This window comes from Micropterus dolomieu, linkage group LG15 (genome assembly GCF_021292245.1).
Source record: "Micropterus dolomieu isolate WLL.071019.BEF.003 ecotype Adirondacks linkage group LG15, ASM2129224v1, whole genome shotgun sequence".
In the NCBI taxonomy this organism is placed as follows: Eukaryota; Metazoa; Chordata; class Actinopteri; order Centrarchiformes; family Centrarchidae; genus Micropterus; species Micropterus dolomieu.
The window spans coordinates 11,062,594-11,079,455 of record NC_060164.1 but is presented as its reverse complement, the minus strand read 5'-3'; the positions used below and the strand labels follow the sequence as shown (position 1 = coordinate 11,079,455).

Genomic DNA, 16,862 nt, shown 5'->3' with positions numbered 1-16,862 from the left:
TCAGAGTATAAACACCCTAAAAAGCTATCATGTATTAAATATGAATGTATTATAATAAAATGTTTTATTAAATTCAGGTAACTTCGTAAATAATAATATTCTCAAGCTTAAAATTCATAGATTTTCCAAGTATGTGGCATTAAATTTCATCCTATGTGGTAATAAAAAGGTCTTAAAAAGTCTTAGCTTTGAGAATCCTGGGGGTACCCTGTAATAACTGGCAGCAAGTTCCAGATTAATCAGCTTTTTAATCCATGTACTCAGTTTGACCATTATAACGTGCGTTGCAATTAATACTACACTTTAATGACACCATACACTTCAACACAACTTCATCTTCTCATCTCCTCTTTCTGCCTTTGTTTTCTAGGTAAGAGAAATGGCTGCCACTACGCTGAGTGGCTTCCTTCAGTGCAATTTCCTATCTATGGACGCCCCCATGCAGGCACATTTTGAGGCTCTCTGCAAGACTTGCTTGCCTAAGAAAAGAAAGAGGGAGCTTGGCTCCATAGTGGACACTATACCCTCTGCTGGTAAGGAACTCACTGAAATTTAACCAGACAAGAATATGTGATTACCCAATCTGTATGCTGTTCTGTCATTTGAATGGAATCCCTCCTGTTGTGTTTTGGTAGACCTGGTGCGGCGCCATGCCGGTGTTCTTGGGTTGAGCGCTTGTATTCTCTCCAGCCCATATGATGTGCCCACCTGGATGCCCCAGCTGTTAATGGACCTGAGTGCTCACCTCAATGACACACAACCTATTGAAGTATGTGTAATCCCCTGCTAATTACCTTATATTGTTACAGTGGGATTATCTCTCAACCTCACTTTTTCCCCACTGTCTTAGCTCTTGTTGTCAACTACATCTGTGCATTATCAATTATATGGTGAGTTGCAAATAATTGAATGAGAATTGAAAAAATAGCCATAATTTTTGTTTTGTGTCCTTCCAGATGACCGTGAAGAAAACTCTGTCAAACTTCCGACGAACTCACCATGACAACTGGCAGCAACATAAACAGCAGTTCACAGATGACCAGCTACTGGTCCTGACTGACTTACTGGTCTCACCCTGTTATTATGCCTAAAACCTGGTAAGGCAAAATAAATATCTCTGCTTCTGTTCACAAGTACACCCAAAAGACATTTAACTTGATTACCATTCATTACTTGGATCATTTTATAGGGATAAAGCGACAGCTCAGTGAGTCACATGTTTACAGTTATGTTTGTTTGTGTTTCACTTGTATCAGTTTCGGACATCATCAGATTTACAGATACCAGCCTGCATTGAGGAGGACACTCCAGTTCTTGACTAATGAAAGACTCAGCATCACCCTGGAAGAAGAGTGGCACACAAAGAAACTGAGTTGTGGCACAGAGAAGGATTGAAAAGTTGTGTATTTATGTATTTAGCTCATTTACATTTCTACTATACTTAATATTTAAGGATCAATCATAGCAGGGATGAATAACCTGCAGTTTGTAACATTACTGTACAGTTATTTGTTCCCTTTCTTTTTGGTTTGTTTCTTTGTTTGTGTGCATGTGCACGGGTGTGTGTGTGCGCGTTTATGGGATGGATGCTTGAAGACATCTGCTAGTGTCCAACACATTCTCAGGATTCTATCCCAAGTATCAACTCTGAGCCAACATGGTGTCCAGTGTAGGACACACTCTTTACTATCTTCCAATAGTGAAGTGTTTGTTACAAGCCACAGAGAATTGACTATTGAACAATGGTCTCTTAAGATTAGACTTACACCTGCTACACACAATGTTTGTGTGTCTGTTTGGTCTATATATGATTATATGCATCATGTATGTATGTATCATGGTATAGCAAATATGCACAAACATATTTATTTATTTATTTGACTTTTTTTTTGAAGTGCTTAAGTTTTAATTCTTTCATAGAAAGTATTTCAGATATTAAGTAGATGGCTGAGCTTTTAGCAATGGAGCCTACTCTCATCTACTCGTGCAGAGAAAGGGAGAGTGCAAGCTCCCCACTGCTGTGCTGTGTGACGCGTTTGCTGTGAGGACCTGAGCAGTTTGATTACTATTTAATGTGTGTTGGTGCAAGAAAATAACCAAACCACCTGCCCATAATTTTGACCTCTTCTCTCTTATCCTTGGTTACATTTACCTTTTTCTAAAAAAGTGAGATTCCTTTGTTTTACATATGTTTTCCCCTGATGACTTGAAATCAGTCACAGCATTGAATCATTTAGTACCTCACTTATGTATAGTGTAGTGCCAAAACTGCAGTGAATTTTTTTTTTTTTTTTTTTTTTTTAGATGTACTGTTTGCTTATTGAATGAGATGACAATAAATTGTTTGTAACAAAACCTCATTTTGGTCATTTTCTTCTAATTGAAGTTGTCTCACAATATTTTAAATATTATGTGTTGTTTTCCTCAAGGGGGTGTTTTTGAAAATGATGACAATCAACAAAAACTCAAAGATTATATGCACTTTTTTAACTTAACCCTATCATGCATGAATTATTAAAAACATATAGATTTTTTAAGATTATTTTTATTACCATAAATTATGCTAAAATACAAATCTATCCACATTTTTTACAAAATTCTGTTTTTTCCACACATGACAATATGGAATATTATGTTCTTTATGACATGTTATGCTATGTATTTAAGCTCAATAATTGAAACATTAACAATAAAACATTTTAGGAACAAATAGTGGAAAAACACTTACAGTGGTGTTTATAACGCAAGTTATATATGCAGAAACCCAGTAGCATATTTTTAATAACCTTGAAAATGTTACAGATTACTAGCTAGTTCAAAAGGATTTCTTTACAGTGAGTACAATACTTAGCCTATTCTTATTTTGTGTGAAAGGCCGCGAAGCAGTCAAAAGTTGTCATTTATTGCTGTCCTGTACATACTTTTGCATTATTATTTATGTCCATATATTTGTTATAATACAATTCATCACATCTTTGAAATTGTGTAATACATGTAGAAGCAGGTTACAGAAATCAGACTCCACTGTTGCATGACGTCCACATAAGTGGACAGTTGGTTTTTGGTGTATAAAAACTACATTTTACTCTAAATGTTAGTTCATAAAACATGTTAATCATACTTTACTGTAGGCCTGCATACCTTTTTTTTTCTTTTTTTTTTTTTTACCTCGATTGAATAAGCACATAGCCATCACAATCGGCCATCTTGGATTGATGAGGTCATCAAGCAATGAATATTTGGATAACAAGAGAGTAACCGCCACTGTTACAACTGTTGCTGTCAATCAACTGGCACTGTCCTCAAATGATCTGAAAAACATAACTGCGAAATATTAACCCAAAACGGGGTAAAATAATTTATTTCACTAAATCAGCCCATAGGACTATAAACTTGCTGAGAGCTAGTTGATTACTGTCCCTGCTTTAAATATTCCTCACTCTGCGTGTCGCCTAGCAACCACGTTGTTGAGCTGCTGCTACCAAGGACGACAAAGAAAATCAGGAAGGAAATTAATTAAAATTATTTGTAAATTTGGCTTATTTTGCGATTTTTTCATACCGAACAACGCCTCTCAGACGTTATGAAATAAGTGTAAACTGAAGTTGCCTATGGGGCCACCATTTTCCGTAAAAACCACAGTATGTTGCCATGGTGATAAAAAAAAAAAAACGTTTGCTGCGGCATATATCTAACGGTCTTAAATCTTTTGACTGTGTAGTAAAACACAGTAAAACACGGCCTTTCTCACTTTTTAAAATCATAAGTAGTAAGAAGTGAGGTGAGTTTTCACAGATGGACCACTTGAATGCAGTGATTATGCTCATGCCCAGATACGTAGGCAGTGACTTCATACTCATTTTTCAGTGCACGTCCAGTGGCCGTCGTTTCTGTGTAAGAATGGATACATTGCCAAGAAAACGAATATGCTATCATCCATTTGCGCCGGTATGCGCATTAAAATGAATACAAACATGTTAAGGGAACGTATTTTATGTTAATGTATGTCAATGGGCTGCTCTGCTTTTGAAGATTTGCTGTTGAAAAGGGTTTTTTTTCCCCAAGCCGCGGTGCGTTCTCATCATATTGCTTTAAAATGAAGACGGGCTGTATCAAATTATAATGATGATGGACGCACGATCGATTGCATATGGTAGGTAAATATTTTCTCACAGTACAGATAGCCCAAGCCATTTGACGGCTTGAAATATATATAGACACATTAGGAAAACATTGATGTACTCATGTTTCCAGATTTTTTGCAGACTGTGTGTGTCTGTGTGTGTGTGTGTGTGTGTGTGTGTGTGTGTTTGGGGGAGAGGTAGGGTAAGGTATAATTGGCCAAATGCGGTGGTGCATAGCTATAGCCTACTGTAGATTGTGTCTAACATGTAGTGCAACACAGCTTCTTATTAAATATGTACATATTTACACTCAGTGGTAAAATAAATAGGCACTGCTTCCTTTCATCAACACAATATAATTGCTAATATATGACTATATCCTTTGTAGCACTCTACCAAGGTGGCAGCAATGATGGATGCAGCTGGGATCATCATGCACTCCTACATAGAGGAATAATTTTGAAATCCATGACTTTGGGATACTTATAAATTGTTAATAATACAATGAACACCACTGTTACACCATCCGACCTGGTGGATGTGCCAAGACAGCAGAACTTCAATGGCACCCTGGGCACAAAGACCCCTTCAGGCTGGGCCGTAATCCATACTGCTACCTTGACCTTTTGCTCTCTCCTCCTCATCTTCATCTTCTTCCTGGGCTCTTATGGCAATCTTGTGGTGTTCCTCTCTTTTTTCGACCCTGTGTTTCGCAAGTTCCGCACCAACTTTGACTTCATGATCCTCAACCTATCCTTCTGTGACTTGTTCATTTGCTGTGTGACTGCTCCCATGTTTGCACTGGTGCTCTTCCTGGATGCAGGTGGAGGGGATGGCGTGTCAAAGAGTTTCTGCTTTGCCTTCCACTTGACCAGCTCGGGCTTCATCATCATGTCCCTGGAGACGGTAGCTGTCATTGCTTTGCACAGACTGCGCATGGTTTTGGGGCAGCAGCCCAACCGCACCGCTTACTTCCCCTGCACGCTGGCTCTCACCGCCCTGCTGTGGACATCCAGCTTCACCATGGCTGCCCTCCTAACCATGCGAGCCTATCCACGTAGAGATGGACCCTGCTTGCCCCACTTTGGCCTTGGAGGTGGACAGGCCAGGGTTGTGTTGTACGTCTACCTGGCAGACTTTGCCTTTTGTGTAGCTGTGGTGTCTGTGTCGTATCTGATGATTGCTCAGACACTGAGAAAGAATGCACAAGTCAGGAAATGTCCCATCATCTCTGTAGATGCCACGTGTCCTCCACCCCCACCACCTCTCATTGCAGCAGGCTTTGAGAGCATGCAGTGTGCTGTTCAAGGCCCCTCTCTGTACCGTAACCAGACTTACAACAAACTGCAAAATGTTCAGACACACTCATATGCCAACAAGACCGGCCAGCCTTTGGTTCCAGGAGCCGCTCAAGGAGCCACCTGCTGTCAGCTGGTGTCTACAGTCAACCTGGCCACAGCCAAAGACTCTAAGGCGGTTGTCACCTGTGTGGTTATAGTGTTCTCTGTGCTGCTTTGCTGCTTGCCGATGGGAGTTTCACTGGCACAGGATGTTTTGTCACCAGAAAGTAGCTTTGCACATTACCAGTTTGAACTGTGCGGCTTTGTGCTCATTTTTCTCAAGTCGGGCATCAACCCCTTTGTGTACTCACGCAACAGTGCAGGCCTCCGCCGCCGTGTGCTGTGCTGTATTCAGTGGGCGGCACTGGGCTTTCTCTGTTGCAAGCAAAAGACCCGCCTGCATGCGATGGGAAAGGGCAGCCTGGAAGTCAATCGCAATAAATCCTCCCATCACGAGACCAACTCAGCCTATGTACTGTCACCCAAGCCACAGAGGAGGCTGGTGGACCAGGCTTGCGGGCCCAGTCACTCCAGGGATTGTGCTGGTAGTCCAAAGGCCACAGGTGTGCGCAAACCTCGCCCCCCAAGTACCTCTACACCTATCAACACCCGCATCGAGCCCTACTACAGTATATACAACAGCAGCCCCTCTGCAGGGCCCAGCTCGCCCACCAGCTTGCAGCCCGTCAGCTCTCAGACATTTGCCTTTGCCAAGTCTTATGTAGCCATGCACTACCACACTCACCAAGACGCACTGCAAGACTTTGAAAGCACATCAGTGCACCAGATTCCCATTCCCTCAGTCTAATCAAAGAGCTGCTGAACAGAAAGGTTCGGACAATCTCGCCATGGCTTCAAATCAAACGTGAATCAAAAGAGGAACATGAATGTTTTGTTTTATATATTTGGGATCTGTATTAACCTTTTGTTCTCTTCTTCAGTGATGATACATGTTACGTTTTATTGGATGGGGAAATTAAACCAGAACTATACTAAAAACAAGCAATAGATTTGTAATGACGGTGTCTGTTTCAAAAAGATATTTACTGTTATTGAATTTTTCTTTTAAAGATACTGCATTTCCACACAAATCTGCCCCTATGTTGCACACGCATGTGCCATTATAACCGAGACTCTGTAGGATTTCATTGCAGCCGAAGACTGCAGTTGCTGGCTTCACTGCTGCCTCCTGTCTGTCTGAAGTTGCTGAGCACTGACATCAGCTGCTGTAGTGTCGGGCTGCTGTGAAACCCTGCACAGGCCCACACATGGCTGTCGATGGCATGTGGTTGCACTTTGATGGACTTTTGCTTCTTCAGAAAAATGTATTTGTGAACCTGTGAACACTTTTCAACACAATAAATGTTCGGCAAGTGCAGTGAATCTGTGCTTTCACTTTTTTTTTTTGATGATACGATTGACTAATTAGTTGAGCGATAAAATTCATCTGCAACTATTTTGGTTATTGATTCGTCTTTTATGTCATTTTTCAAGCAAAGAGGTCAAACCTTTGCTTGTTCCAGCTTTGTATATGACAAACAAGAGGATATATGTTGACAAAATGTTGTCATATACTGTGGGTGGATTTTATTGTTGATCAGCCAAAACAAGATATTTGAAGGCGTCACCTTGGCTCTCGCAAAGTATAATGGCCACTTTTCAATTTTTAAGACAAAAAAATGATAATAAAGTCAATAATGGCAGATTAATTGATAATAAAAATAATAGTTGCAGCCCTCTTTTTAACATTAATTGGCAGCAATGTCATTGGCTAATGAAATGATGCCAGTATCTCAGGCCTCATGTGTGAAGGGTCATTTTGCTGATGTTAAGAATGAGAAAACTACATACTTGTGTCATCTTAGCCCTATAAAAGGAACTCAGAGCAACATAACAGTTTCAATTGGCGTTTTGTGTCTCACAACTACTGCTATATTATTTTCACATATTCATGTAAAAGAGTTTGAACTGAAATTCTGCCTTAGAGAGCATTTCAGAATACATCCACATGCTTAGACTTCCAATGTGCGTTGACCTTGTATTCCTTACATTATACAGCAAAGTTACAGCAGTTGCTACACCTCAGTGTAAGTCTGACCTTAAATTGTGATAATTCTTTTCCAAATTCATTTTTTTTCCCTTTTGGAGATTAGATTATACAACCCACACACCATCAGCACCCTCTGGTGGCCCTATATGAACCATTACAATTTACTACAGTCTGTCCATCAAATGAGGATCAACCATAGACTGTATATAAAAATCAACACAGGGCTGGGCAATAAAATAATAACAATATCGAAATATAAGTTTCCTCAATAACAATATAAAAAAGAGACTGAAAAAAGATTTTACTTAATTTTACTCATGCATATTTGTTGGAAAAAAATATTTTTATCGTAATTGTTTTGAATGTTCTACCCTTAGATTTGTTAAGTGACCCACTGTTTGGCATCAAATGCTTGTCATGTGCTGACCAAAAAAAACACAATTAACCATCTGGTTTACTTCAACTTACACTAAGAAGCAAAGACAAGACCAGCCTTTAAACTTGAAAGAAATACTGATTTGATATTTATCATGATAATTATAGACGCTGAATGATGTGAAATCTTTGATCGCAATATTTTTGGTTGCATCGCCCAGCCCTAGATAAACATCCTTCATGTTCTTTCCAGGAAGGAAATGTAAGACCTATTATTTACATGTGCCTCTCATTGTTCAGTCAGATGCCATGTTTTAATCACTTAATGAATAACAGAAAAACACAAAATTTAATTTGTATTGGTTTTTCAAGGTGATGACAACTGATATTCCTATAATTATTAAGCAGAGACATTCGTTGCCATGATTTTTTTACATCTCAGTCAAGACCAAATGTTTTTGATTTCCCCTGTGTGTTCATGCAACACTATAAATGAGGTCTCATTTTTAAATTTTATTCTTTGCTGCAAATGCATCAGGGTTGTTTTTAGCCCCTTTGATAAAGCAGTGACCAGGATCCCAGTGTGTATCTTCATAAAACCACAGAATACCGCTTATAGGTACCCTTAAAACATTCTGTACATGCCACAAACTTATATGAAATTTTAATCAACCACTCACACTCTTTGTTGCTCTTCCACAGCACCCCCGAATGCATAAGTTACACTCAATCATTCAGCAAACTAACACAGCACACATTCTCACTGCTGCAAAAAAATTCAGACTTGCTCCCTCCCCCCAGTCTACAAGTGCCACAGTCAAGTAGCTTATCATTTCATTTCATATCACACACTCACACACAAAATTACAGACCTTAAAGACAATAAAACCACCATCAATGTTGTTGATTCCCCTGCTGATAACAAATCCCCTGATTCCTTACTCCTTTTCTTGCAAATAACCAACACAAAGTGAAGCATAGATATGACATACAGGCAATACATCCACTGGCTTGTGGAGAGAGGCATTGGCCACATTTGACAAACTCGGAGCTAGCTTGCTGGTTTACGTTGTGATGTAGTAATTGCCCATTGCACAGATCGGGGCTGGGGCTGTGCTCCTAGGCTACATGAAGTCCAGCCTCAGGATCAGCTTTAACCTCAGTTTAACATCGATTTTGGCTTTTAGCAGTGTTATGGGCATCTCTGTTTCTCTTTTGATGTGTCCTCTCTTTTCCAGTGCACCTCTTACTGCCTGTCCTCTTCTTGTCCTTCACGCGCTGTTGCTGTCATGTGATCTTTGTCAGTTTAGCTGGAGATTGACAGGAGTCCATATTCATCAGCAGTGTCAAGAATCCTGCATATAACCGGAGACTCAACCTAGGGGAGGAAAAAACAGATGTCAATTAGGGCTACAACTAACGATTATTTCATTGTCAGTTATTTTCCTTGATTAATTGATTAGTTGTTTTGCCCATAAAGTGTCCGAAAATTTTATCAAATTTTCAAAAATGTCGATCATGGTTTCCTAAAGCCGTCCTCGTCTTATTTTTTTACACAACCCAAAGATATTCACTTTACTGTAATAGAAGAATACTGAAACCAGAAAATTTTAACATTTTTCTTTTTCCTGCTCTCACATTACTAGACCTTCAAGTTAGACATTTTGACTAATGCAGGAAGACAGCCAGTGGTACCAATAAATACTAATTCAACTTAACTTCTCCACGTTTGTCCATTATGTCATGTGAACCCCCCCGAACTAGATGTAAATTAGTAATACATATGTTACCATTTGAAATAGCACTTTCTTTTTATTCAGCTCTCAAAATGTAAGCATGGGTTAGCACTATAACTAAGCTTCAACCTGAAAACCACTTCTAAGCATGTTTTTTTTTTTTCTTCCAGTGACTGTGACTCACTGGTGAACTGAAGTGAACTTACCCCCAGGATGTACTGGCAAGTCTGAGGCTCCAGCATGTAGACAGTGACAGCATGGGGAGACTCAGACTCTTTACATCTGACAGAAATAAGAGAATTGAGATGAGCGAATCAACCGGGAATCATCAGGCAGTCACACTGAACCAGTCCACCACCACACACCCCCATGTTCACTCACTTGAGCTTGACAATGACCTGCCTGGGCTTCCCTGTCAGATCACACACATCCCCGTGGCCATAAAAGTGGGAAACCAACCTATCATAGAGGAAATATAAAGAGAGACAAATCAACAATACTCTCAGTTTAATTTGTGTCCAGGTTAGGGTAAAAAAAAAAAAAAAATATGAATGGCCTACTTGACTTTCTGCACTCCATCGTCTTTGAGCTGGTATGATCGGGCAACGTTCTTCTTGGCCCAGTTAATATGCTCCTCTCCGTTCCAGCTCCCGACCACCACAATGTTCTTCCCCTGCTCTTTTTCCTGGGGCACCAAAGAACATTTTCATCACTGTCAAAATGCAATCTAAACAATCTTACATACACAAATACAATTTTCCAAGCTGAAACAATTACTCAATTAAAGAATTATCTGAGTATGATTATCATATCACTCATTTCTCAAGCAGAGGTTCCCCAGTTCGAGCTTCCATAAATCGGAAAAATAATGGCCAGCCCCTACAGCCAAGTTCAACAGCTTAAGCTGATACTAGAAATAAGTGAGAGACACTCACACAAGGAGGGACCCTTACCTCATGGTACTGATGGACATGCTTTCCATAGCAGAATTCATATTTCCACCACCCTACCCCCTGAAACACACAAAGTAGGATGATTATATGTCACCAAATACCTTATTAAACACTAGCCAGGTGCTATAATAGAAAACATAACTCACCCCATGCAGACAGTACGAGCCACTGAGGAACTCCTTGATTAGCTGGTCATCTGTCAAACGAGAGATGTGAGTGGTGCCGACAGTGACCTGAGACTGCCCTCCAACAGTTATAGGTTTATGGGTGGAGGTGAAGGACTCCTCTCTCACTGGTGCTGACGCCTCCTCCTGTAGCATGTCACAGATATAATTGAGCCAGGGGTTGTCGGTACATGCAGTACCCATTTTACCCCCCTCTGTCATTTCTGTGCATGTCTCACCTCTCTGGTCTCGGAGGTGGGGCTGAAAAGTGGTCTAAGCTGCTCTTCTTGCTCCTTGTCCAATTGGGTGAGCCGCTGAGGCTGTAGAGGGGAGCCTGCCAGAGCCTGGCAGAAGATGGCGTTCACCGGAGAGGACTTAAACCTGCAAGGAATATATGTCAAGTTCGGAAATGGTTAGATGTAAGCAGGAATCTCATCTGGGGGAAAATGCATTTCAGTTGAACTCTGAAACAGAAATGACTAATGACTTAAAACAGCATTTCAGAATGGTCAACATATTTCTACTACTTAGGCGTACTGCTGTGAACAGAATATTCAAATGTAGTCATTTTGACAGATCTACCTGTATTTTGGGTGTGCACAAAGCAGCGGTGTCAAAACCACCACCTCATATTCACAGGTAGTGACCTCAGCAACGGACAAGATCTCGTGCTTGGCCTCTGGATGACAGACGTACAGCACAGACGTGGAGCGAGCCTCGTTCTGTTTCAGCACACAAGGAGTCCCATTCCCCATCTCAAACGAAAAGTAGGGAGTCAGCTGACCTTCTATATTCTTAGTTGGCACCTTGACACCAAAGGAAAGAGGGAAGGAAGCAGAAAAAAGATTACGAACATGATAATTTGACAACCAGTTTTGAAAATTTGGTTGGTCACTAAAGTTACGGTATTATACTTACTTCTGTTTCAGTTGCTGATTTGACATTTTCTGTCTCTTCTTCTTCTTTATCTGAAAAAATGAAATAAATCCTAGCTTTCGCACAACAAGGAAAAGACTAATACAATCAATAAAATATTCAAAATAATATGAACAAAATATATCATACATTACATTCCCAGAGAAACTCACCTGTCTCTGTCGACTGACTCTTCTGTGCCATATTCCCCAGGAAGTACTCTTGAACACTAACTTTCTGTGGAAAGACATGATAACCTTCAGTACATACCGCACTGAGTGCTGGCTTCTCATTCATGTCATCTAAAAATGATTCTACCCACTCAGAACACTGACCTGACCAGTGTCCTTCTCTTCATGATACTGTCGTATATGCTTTCCATGGCATACTTCATATGTCCAGTATGACTCAATCTGCAATGTTGGCAAGCCACGAACAAGTTTAGAGTTATGCTTTAAGTCTTCAATTCACCAAACAACCTCAGCACTTCAGCAGAAAAATAACAAAGAGCTTTTTGTTATGCTCCACCAACGTAGCGTGAATGCCAGGTGAATGCAGTTTCAGCCCCTGCGCTGAGGAGAATTAGGGAAATGAGATGAAAATGAAACTTGAGAAGTCTCACCCTGTAGGAGCAGCTGCTTCGTTTGAATAGTGGCTCCAGCAGTTCCGCCGGACTGAGCCCACTGTACTCCTTATCATCATCCTGAGACGACAAAAGTCGGCAAACATATGCAAGAAGGGTGAGAGATAAGGCAGCGTAAGGAGCTGGGTCAGTAAACTCAAGAGCAATAAAAAAAAATAAAAAATAGCACCACATAGATTAGCATCATGTAATTCAACTGAATTGAATAATGGTTGCCATCCACAGCAAAGCTATTCTTATGGGGAAAGAGGGCCAAATCATGGAAGGCCTCCCTGCTATATTTGCACGATGTGGATAATATAGTCAAAATGGAGACTAGTTTAAAACCTTGTTGCTTGTCCCAATGTTGTTGTTTTTTTATGATAACACTGCTATCACAACAATATTAACAACAATGTTTTTACATCCCTTATGAGCCATTTTCGAATAAAACCTTACTGTAACAGATATGAATGTCGGCCAAAACTACAATGTGACACAGAATGAAGCTACAAAAATTGAAGATATAAGCCAGTCTTATACAATTGAAGATGGTACACAGTCTCTGCACGTGTCTCAGAAATGTGTGAAGAATGAAAGAGCAGAGTTGTATCTCCTAATCTTTTAACATGACATGACATTTATTGAAATGTACATGTCAACCAAGGAGAATTTAACAGCCTTGCATTAGCCCAATGGAATGAAGCTGGTTTGCCGATATGTTAACGTGTGTCATCATGCCTGTAATGTGTTTATAAATATTTTCTATGGAAGCAGTAAAACACTTTTCATGACTACCTCGATGAAGTGTATGTTAAGTCCTCCTCAATTGTAAATCCTGATTACCTCCTCTCCAGCTGTCAGGGAAGGCAGGAGACATTTATACTTCTCCTTCTCTGTTGTTGTCATGATGACAAAGTCATCTTCCTTGTAAAGTACTCCTGAAGTTGGCTGAAATGCACAGACAAACGTGCGTTAACTTACTTTAACAACTGTAACGTCTGTTATGAAAGAAAGAGGAAACGGAGCATAGAAACGTTAGCAGCTAACGTCACGCAGTAACATCTCCCCAACGTTCAACAGTACATTAGTTCACATAAAAAGGCGGTGTTACTAAAGGAGGAAGCTTACCAGCGTCAATTCAGCGCCTGGCCAGGTGATTTTGAAAGGTATTTCGTCTGTAAAGGAGGGATACCCTCCTCTGTTTGCCGAGACGCCGCTGCAGACCTCCAGCAAGCCCCCAAGAAACACTATCAGCACCCCAGCCGTCATATCTCCTGTCCGGCTGCTGAGCTCCTACAGCCCGCTCCCTCAGCCTGCCTACCTCACACTAACACCGGACTGAGTGATGAATTCGTGTTGAAATGGTGTTGCAAAGGCCGAGGAAGTCCGGTTTGACAGACGTAATATCTGACTGTACGGGGAAGATGTCAATACAGCACAAAATACCGGATGTGAACTGTATACTTGCCACGTCGTGTTCCGCCAGTTGGTCGAGCTGAAACAACATGAGCGCCCTCTGGTGGCGACATGAGAGTTTGACACCTGGGGAGCGAAAAAAAAGTTATGGGAGCAGAACTAAGACCAACGTTTTAACAACAACAATTTTAATACACATACACACACACACACACACACACATATATTACATTCACTCTATAAATTAAATAAAATGATTGTTCAACTTGAATATTTATTTGATGCCTACATTTTACTGTGAGTTGAGAAACTTAGTGGATCAATGAAGTTCTACTACTTGCAATATCCAATATCTTTTCAATATCACTGACATTTCATTTTGTTACAGCTGTTGTATTTTAACAGCCAGTCATTGCAAAGCAGTGCTACAAAGTCTGCTACATAGCAAATCATTGTTCAAATCCACAGAACTATATTTTAATTCTAGTGAAGATATCAAAATGCCTTAAAAATACAAAACATATCATAATTTGCATTGAATCCAATGACAAAGTAAATAAAGTATAATATTAGTAGTATCAATTGCAAGTCAGTGTTAAAATCTGTGTGAAGTTTGAATGACACATCATTCAACATTTTACAAGCCATGAAGGTAAAACAGCTAAATTTTTCTTTTTAATTTCTAACTGTATGATCTAAATGATGCTGGTGAAAGTGAAGAGAGCTACTATCTATCTGAAAATACATATCAAGGCAACTGGATTTAGATGGAAGCAATGAATGGCATCTGACTTCTTTGCAAAAGGTCATCATCATGTCTTACTCTATGTGACTAATAAAAAAGGTTGATACTGTACATACTTCAGAGCTCTTTTGAGAAGCAAATTTACTGTTTTCACGGGTGAAACACAATTTCCCCTTTGCCTTGCTAAACTTTACCACATCCTCATATGCTGAGAACAGTGCTCATAAAGCTGTTATTGAACACAGACCACATCTCGCCTGAAGCATTTGGCTCCTTTTCAGGTGAAATGCTTGAGAGAGGTTTCCAGATCATGTAGGCACAAAATAACAGAAAGGTTGTCTCACCTCTGCCTCCCAGTGGATGGATTTGGAAGTTTCATTGTGTCTTTGTGTGTGCTCAATACTTAGATTAGGTGTTTTAGGCTGTTTCAAACGTAGAAATGAAAATGAAAGGCAGTATTAAGACACAAAGTATATTAGATGCTTTTGAGAAGCTGATTTACTGAGCATTTTCTGGATATTACTTTGGTTGACTAACAAGCAATGACGAGAGCACCTCTGTGCCAACATGCAGCGTCTAGTCTTTTATTCTGTAACTCTGTTGATTCAGCACTGCTGTGTGTAGAATGACAATAAATAATCTCTTCTACCTCAACAGTTCACATGGAAACAGCTCTCAGTCAACAGGAAATCTAAAACATAGACCTTGAAAATATGTGGTGCTGCATTTCACTGTCGGGGGGGATGTCAGCTCCTTGGACTGGTGTAAACACAAAGTGTAAACCTGAGATGGACTTTTTTCCACCTGTTGGTGGAGCTGTTGATATGAGAATGTGCAGCACAGTAGCCAGGAGAAAGGAACAGCTTATAACAGAGATTTTGAGACAAAGAGTGAGAGGATTAGGAGGAGAAAGGGATATGGAGGAACAGGGAAGAATACAAGCAAGAGAACATCCCACTACACCAGTCACCCTCTACATACAGCTGCTGCTCACCCCTGTCTCTAATGCGCTACATATGGATACATGAATATGTACGTGTACACTTGCCTGTCTGTGTGCATTTAGTATGTACTGTTTGTGAGATTGATTCGATAAAATAAGTAAGAAGATAAATAAGAAAGAACAGCGAGACAAGCTACATTTTGTTTCCATGGTAACTGTTATTTTTCCATCAAATTGTAATGAATTCTAACAGTTTTTTTCTTTTCTTTTCTGTTCTGGTTTCTTGTTTATCTGATATACAACATAGGTGGGAGTGATTGTATTCATCTGAGACAGTGTGTTTAAAAACAGAAATGTTTAAGTTAGTGGGAAACATTGTTGGCCTTGGAAAAAAAAACAACTTGTTAGCTTCTTCGGGAGCTTTCGACAGTTCTTCTCGTCTGTTGCAATAATTACTGGGCAAACTGCATCTGCTGAGAATGACTTTTGAAAGCTCTAGAAAAGCTAGTGACTGGACCATGAGTCAAGATTTTCAGGATATAACGAGAATTGCAAGAATTATAACAAAAAATGCTACATTACCTATCCCAGCTTTAAAGCAATAGTTCAACATTTTGGAAAATAGGCACTTTCATTTTCTTGAGAAGATTGATGCTACTTTGTTGTCTGTATGATAAATATGAATCTATTGCCAGCAGCCGATTAACCTAGCTTAGCATAAAGACTAGAAACAGGGGGAAACAGCTAGTCTGGCACCATTACACTGCAAATAGTTGCTTTTACACTTTGGTTGTTTTACAGATCTCTCTCTCTCTCTCTCTCTCTCACAGAGCCAGGCTAGCTGTTTCCCCCTGTTTTTGCTAATCTAAGCTAACAGGCAGCAGTCTCCAGCTACATATTTACCACACAGACAGAGAGGTATCGACCTCCTCAAACTTTCAACAAGACAACGGGCAAGTGTATTTCCCAAAATATAGAAGTATTCCTCTAAAGTGATTTTTCACAGATTTTAAAACATGGACAGTTGCCATACAGAGCACAGTTCAATCTGACCTGAAAATAATTGGTATTTGAGATACAACCAGTCAAAGTGAGTCAGAACTTCTTTAGTGTTCAGACTTTTCCGGAGCCTGACTGGTTGGAACTCAACTGAACTCACCATTTGGAAATGAGCATTTTCATTTATTTCACTGCCATTCACGGGATGAACTTGATTTGCATAGATACCTTCCACACACTCTCACCTTATGCATAATTGATACAACTGTCATCTCCCCAACCATAATAACATCATTCCAAAGGGAGCAGAGAGAAATGAATCTTGACATTTGAAGGTCTCGAGCGAGATTAAGATATCTCCTGAGCTGTCACCTAAAAATACACGTAGAGTATGTCAGATGTCGGATCAATATAGTCTTTCTTGCCAGACTGTCTTAATGACATTCAGAATTGATTTGGGTAAAGCATTTCTACATG

General features: G+C 40.0%; 3 protein-coding genes across 17 annotated transcripts in view; 2 read left to right on the top strand and 1 right to left on the bottom strand.

Moving 5' to 3' along the window:
• Positions 1 to 2,360, top strand: part of psme4a (proteasome activator subunit 4a) — a 28,534-nt gene extending 26,174 nt beyond the window's left edge. For all 6 annotated transcript variants that reach the window (XM_046071105.1, XM_046071106.1, XM_046071101.1 and 3 more), the window contains 4 exons: positions 371 to 533; positions 636 to 769; positions 957 to 1,097; positions 1,257 to 2,360. In XM_046071105.1, the coding sequence (XP_045927061.1) occupies positions 371 to 533; positions 636 to 769; positions 957 to 1,091 (432 nt within the window). In that variant the 3' untranslated portion in view covers positions 1,092 to 1,097; positions 1,257 to 2,360. The remainder of the gene's footprint in view (positions 1 to 370; positions 534 to 635; positions 770 to 956; positions 1,098 to 1,256) is intronic.
• A 1,185-nt stretch (positions 2,361 to 3,545) lies between these two features.
• Positions 3,546 to 6,847, top strand: gpr75 (G protein-coupled receptor 75). Of its 9 annotated transcripts, XM_046070885.1 has the most exons (4): positions 3,546 to 3,781; positions 3,868 to 3,948; positions 4,066 to 4,153; positions 4,513 to 6,847. In XM_046070885.1, exon 4 carries the CDS (start codon positions 4,629 to 4,631, stop codon positions 6,270 to 6,272), a length of 1,644 nt encoding a protein of 547 aa, XP_045926841.1. In that variant the 5' UTR covers positions 3,546 to 3,781; positions 3,868 to 3,948; positions 4,066 to 4,153; positions 4,513 to 4,628; the 3' UTR covers positions 6,273 to 6,847. The 9 variants fall into 9 exon arrangements, with proteins under 9 accessions (XP_045926841.1, XP_045926848.1, XP_045926844.1 ...); XM_046070892.1 differs by lacking the exon at positions 3,868 to 3,948 and having other exon boundaries at positions 4,948 to 6,847; XM_046070888.1 differs by lacking the exon at positions 3,868 to 3,948.
• A 1,372-nt stretch (positions 6,848 to 8,219) lies between these two features.
• On the bottom strand, positions 8,220 to 13,752 carry erlec1 (endoplasmic reticulum lectin 1). Of its 2 annotated transcripts, none has more exons than XM_046070893.1 (14): positions 13,411 to 13,752; positions 13,126 to 13,230; positions 12,280 to 12,360; positions 11,993 to 12,070; positions 11,831 to 11,894; positions 11,661 to 11,734; positions 11,325 to 11,548; positions 10,982 to 11,123; positions 10,725 to 10,889; positions 10,579 to 10,638; positions 10,186 to 10,310; positions 10,007 to 10,084; positions 9,832 to 9,907; positions 8,220 to 9,267 (listed from the first exon to the last, which is right to left on the bottom strand). In XM_046070893.1, exons 1-14 carry the CDS (start codon positions 13,549 to 13,551, stop codon positions 9,196 to 9,198), a joined length of 1,485 nt encoding a protein of 494 aa, XP_045926849.1. In that variant the 5' UTR covers positions 13,552 to 13,752; the 3' UTR covers positions 8,220 to 9,195. The 2 variants fall into 2 exon arrangements, with proteins under 2 accessions (XP_045926849.1, XP_045926850.1); XM_046070894.1 differs by having other exon boundaries at positions 11,661 to 11,710; positions 13,411 to 13,751.
• Positions 13,753 to 16,862: the final 3,110 nt, after the last annotated feature.

Excerpts from the sequence above, each read along its gene's own strand:
- gpr75 (XM_046070888.1), top strand. The coding sequence starts at position 4,629 with ATGAACACCACTGTTACACCATCCGACCTGGTGGATGTGCCAAGACAG.
- erlec1 (XM_046070893.1), bottom strand. The coding sequence starts at position 13,551 with ATGACGGCTGGGGTGCTGATAGTGTTTCTTGGGGGCTTGCTGGAGGTC. Across the intron at positions 11,549-11,660 it reads AATCAGCAACTGAAACAGAA|GTGCCAACTAAGAATATAGA; the intron begins GTAAGTATAATA and ends TTTGGTGTCAAG. Across the intron at positions 11,124-11,324 it reads TGTGCACACCCAAAATACAG|GTTTAAGTCCTCTCCGGTGA; the intron begins GTAGATCTGTCA and ends TATTCCTTGCAG.